This window comes from Pygoscelis adeliae, unplaced genomic scaffold (assembly GCF_000699105.1).
Source record: "Pygoscelis adeliae isolate BGI_AS28 unplaced genomic scaffold, ASM69910v1 Scaffold133, whole genome shotgun sequence".
NCBI classification, from domain to species: Eukaryota; Metazoa; Chordata; class Aves; order Sphenisciformes; family Spheniscidae; genus Pygoscelis; species Pygoscelis adeliae.
This window is the reverse complement of record NW_008824475.1, coordinates 203,037-207,270: the sequence shown is the minus strand read 5'-3', so window position 1 is coordinate 207,270 and position 4,234 is coordinate 203,037. Positions and strand designations below refer to the sequence as shown.

The window sequence follows — 4,234 nt, the reverse complement described above, 5'->3', positions numbered from 1 at the left end:
TTATTATTATTATTATTATTATTATCTCACTTCTATTCTTCCAATTCTCTCCCCCATCCCACTGCGGGGCACGGGGGAGGTGAGCGAGCGGCTGTGTGGTGCTCAGTTGCCGACTGAGGTTAAGCCACAACAACTGTTATCCAGATTGTTTAGAAAATATGTGCAATAATAATTTCTGATATATGCTCGGTGCCTGTTCAGTCTGCAGCTTTTTCAGAGGCAATACACCTGGTCTCTGTAGGGGTTATTCTTTGCTTAACTGTTCAAGAAGTCAGCTTTCTGGCTGCTTTATAACAGGACATTTGTTACAAAACTTTTGACCGTGCATTTATCTTGATGGAGAAAGGGACTTCAAGGGGAAGAAGCAGACATTTCAAGCCTCTTGATTATTGTTAAAGACATAGACTTTGTAAGATAGTAGGTTAGGGAAGGAGTTCGGGTTTCCCAGCCATTGGTCCTGTATCATGACTAAAGCTAGCCAGCCATGCAGGCTTAGGTTGCCTCTCCTAACAAAAGTTTGCTTAAGCTATAAATTCTGATCCTGTGCGATCTGAACCTGTTTCAGGTTCTAAGATGAGCCTTAGAGAAGTCACGAGAAGAGATACTCCTCTGCAAGATATTTTCATAAAGCTTCAGGCACATGGGCAAGGAAATTGTTGAATGTAGCATGGGGAGAGGGATTTCTGGGATGAGATTCAAGATGTGATGTCCTATAGATACTTGCATCAGGGGATCTTCCACCCCCTCCTGCCCCTAAAGACTCTGCAGCCCTAAGCAGTTTTTTTACAAAGCTCATCTCCACCTGAGTGCTGGCAAGTCAACACCTGACATCATAGTGGGGAACTTAACTGTCTGTAGTGTTGGAGCAATCCCTTTGTCTTGGAGGTGGGCTTCGTCAGCCTTCATTTCCTATGGTGAAAGGTGACCCATTGCTGATGGGAGGAAAATGCATCACCAAACAATGTGGGTCATGGTTTGTCAATATTTTGCCCCCAAAAGCTGAACTTTTTAACCCACCATAATTACATGAAGGGCAGTGAGCTCATCAGAAAGGCAAATACTTCCCTGAAAGCCAAGAACATCCAGTGCTCTCGTCTCCAAATGTTATCCAGTGCTGAAACTTCCAAACAGATCTCTGCTTTTTTCAAAGTACCTCAGGTACAGACCTCAGGTGATGTGTTTGAATGATCTGATACTTTGTTTTGCCGTGAAGTAGAATGCCCATATGTGCAGCCTTTCAAAGGAGAATTTTTGGAATTTTTCAAGATGTGTTGTCCATTTGCATATTGCACTAAATCCCCTCCTCCCCCTTTGCCTCCAAATCTGGCATTTGTTGGACTCAATGTCAAGATGAAATGAGGATGCAGCTAACAGGCTGGGTTGTCTTTGCTTTGCAAAGCACGTGGAATTCAACAAATACGGCTGGCCAAAAATATTTCCCAACTGACCCATACAGAGGTTTATCTTAACCTGCAGTTCTTTGGTATATAATTTGCAGACTTAGTAACTTTCTAACTTCATTACTTTGCATTATATTCTGAGTTTAATTGTGAACTAATCAAAACAATTAAGTTGAGAGAGGGAAGTTTCTTGTTATAGGCAAAACCATAGTTGTAGTCTTAAGTACACAGATCTAATAACATTCATACTTGCATTTACCTTTGCAATTTTTCATCATTTGGAAAGTGTTTTATATGTATTAATGTATCTCAAAAAATAGTTTAAAGTTGGTTTCAGTTATTAATGAACTACTTTTTTTTTTCTTCCCCTCCTTCCTCCCCCTCCTCCTTTCTTCTTACTTTGAAAGGTGGCTAATGGAAAGATCCAAAACCTTGAAGCCACAGTAGAGCTTTTATTGACCAATGAAGGCAAGCTGAAGCAATCCATTCTCACTCTTGAGCAGGAGCGAGCAGCTTTGCTGAAAGCAGTGGAAGAGATGCGGAAAAAGATTGGTGATACAGATGGGAAGCCTCTACTTACTAGACAAGAACACATGGATGCTGACTGACATTTACAGTTGTAATGGAGCAGAGAAGCTGAGCAAGAAACAAGGGAAGAACCAGGTCTTTTTGTCATGATCCATGGGGATTTGACATTGTCACCTTCATTGTACATGCCTTATTGTAGCAAAGCAAGGTACGGGCATGGTGACTTCCCATATCAGAGAAGCTGGTTTCTCGGGGAGAAGGCTCTTTCTTCTTAGTATGTAGAAATACTATGAACAGTAAGATGCCACATAATAATAAGCAGGAGAAACTTAATAGTGCGTGCAGTCATACACAATACACTGTAAAGATGTCATGGATTCTTCCTTAAGTGCTTCTAAACCCAAGTGCTTTGTGTTCATCACATATTTTGTTCGTGTGTGTATCACCACCGTAGCACATCCTTTAGAAGGTTCTTTGAAGAAATATGGCAGTGTAAAACCTTTGAACGGATGACTGCCCCATTGCAGCTATGTGGTGGTAACATTTACAGAATTTTGTGATTGGACTTGAGATATTTTTGACTGTGTAATTCCCCTACGGCTTGACTGGGTTTTGTTAATTATGTTGTTTACGCTTCAGAAAACTGCTTCCTGATGCTTGAAGGTGTCAATCCATTGGACTTCAGAGAGCTGGACTTCATCATATGTAACTATGCATAATTGGGTGGATTGCCATCTGTTTTTACAAGTACATTGTTTTAGTACGTTTTTTGTTTAACAACCATTGATTTAGTGTATTGTTAATTGGCGTTATCTGATAAACATACTGTATATAGTAACTGCATTATGCTTAACAAAATACACTGACATTGGTTTGGTGAAGCCTGTGACTCTTGCAACATCATCCAAGGATTTATATTCAGACTCTTCAAGTTTCTTCTTATTTATTTCTGATCTGCCGTGCGATGTAAGACATCCTTTTGCTGGGAAACTAATGCCCACTTTTATTTGGTACTCTGTGTCCACCCATCCTCTGGGAAATGTTATTCTGTAAGACTTTTTCTGAAGTAGTGGAGGCATTTGAAGAGCTTCATGTTGTGCCAGATATGCTTAAACTGTTTTATAAAGGGTATGGCAGTTTGAATTAGGACACCATTCTTTTTACAATGCATCTTTCAAGTAAGATTACACATGTAAAAAAAAATAAAAAAAAAATCTCACTTTCCTTAATACGGTTAAAGTTGTTTTCAGGCCAGTTAAAGCACCAGTGCTACAAGTGCAATAATATCCATGGATATCCAGTTGTTTGGGTTTGCTTCAGAATTAGGAATAGTGCCATAGTTCTGTCCAGTCCCCAAGCACAGAGTTAATAGGCCATCGGTGTTTTGTTACGGTGGAGATTCACACAGGAGATTTTTGTTTTTGTTTTTGTTTTTTTCTTAAATTGATATTTTTAAAATTTCAAAGCGTGTAGTTTTTTCTCTGACTGGCAATGTAGAAAAGGTTTTGGTTTGCTTTTTCCTTTTCTCATGCAAATCCCCCTGACACATTGTGGTTGTAGTTTAATAGGAGAGCTGTAACATTCATCTACTGTGCAGAACAAATACCTCTATGTAGGTCAAAAAGAAAAAGAGAATTTACTCTTTAATTTCTAGAAGCTTTGCTTGACTCTGTCGTGTCTTAAATATGTCTGGTTCTTGCAAATCCACTCTGTATTCACTTAGTATTGAAATTCTAGATAAATCAGTTATTGTTAATCCATTTACCTCTTGGGCTTGTTTTTTTATTTGGAAATCCATATTGAAGCTCATGCTTCATGTTTAAAATCTTGTCATAATGGACCTCATACTGTTAGAGCACTCAGTAATGTTGCATTTTTACAGCATAGTGCCATAATTCATACACTGACTTTTTAACAAGAGCAATAAAAATAATAATCTACGCCTACATTTATGTTTGTACATTTTTTGACATTTAAAAACAAAACCATAGTTGGTGGGGTGACAGTTCAGAACCACGTGAGATGAGACTTTCCTTGAAAGTACAGTACCATCTACAGTGGTTATTAATGAAAACTCTTAGTCCTCAGGCTCTTCTAAACATGCTAAGGATCCAGCTGTGATCTTGGGACCTGCATCTGCATATGTTGACTAAGGGGATGTACGTCCCACATGATGCCAGGGATGCATTCCTTTTTGTGATGTTTTGCTTCTCTGCCAGTGTAAGTGGAGGACTACTTCTAGTCCAAAGCCTTTTCTTGAGAATTTGTGTAATTGCAGAAGTGAGTGCACTTAGATGAGAACTGAA

General features: G+C 39.1%; 1 protein-coding gene across 2 annotated transcripts in view; it reads left to right on the top strand.

The window, feature by feature from the left end:
- Nucleotides 1-3,865, top strand: part of TBC1D1 (TBC1 (tre-2/USP6, BUB2, cdc16) domain family, member 1) — a 112,165-nt gene extending 108,300 nt beyond the window's left edge. For both annotated transcript variants that reach the window (XM_009321388.1, XM_009321387.1), the window contains exon 21: nt 1,808-3,865. In XM_009321388.1, coding sequence (XP_009319663.1) covers nt 1,808-2,008 — 201 coding nt within the window. In that variant the 3' untranslated portion in view covers nt 2,009-3,865. The remainder of the gene's footprint in view (nt 1-1,807) is intronic.
- Nucleotides 3,866-4,234: the final 369 nt, after the last annotated feature.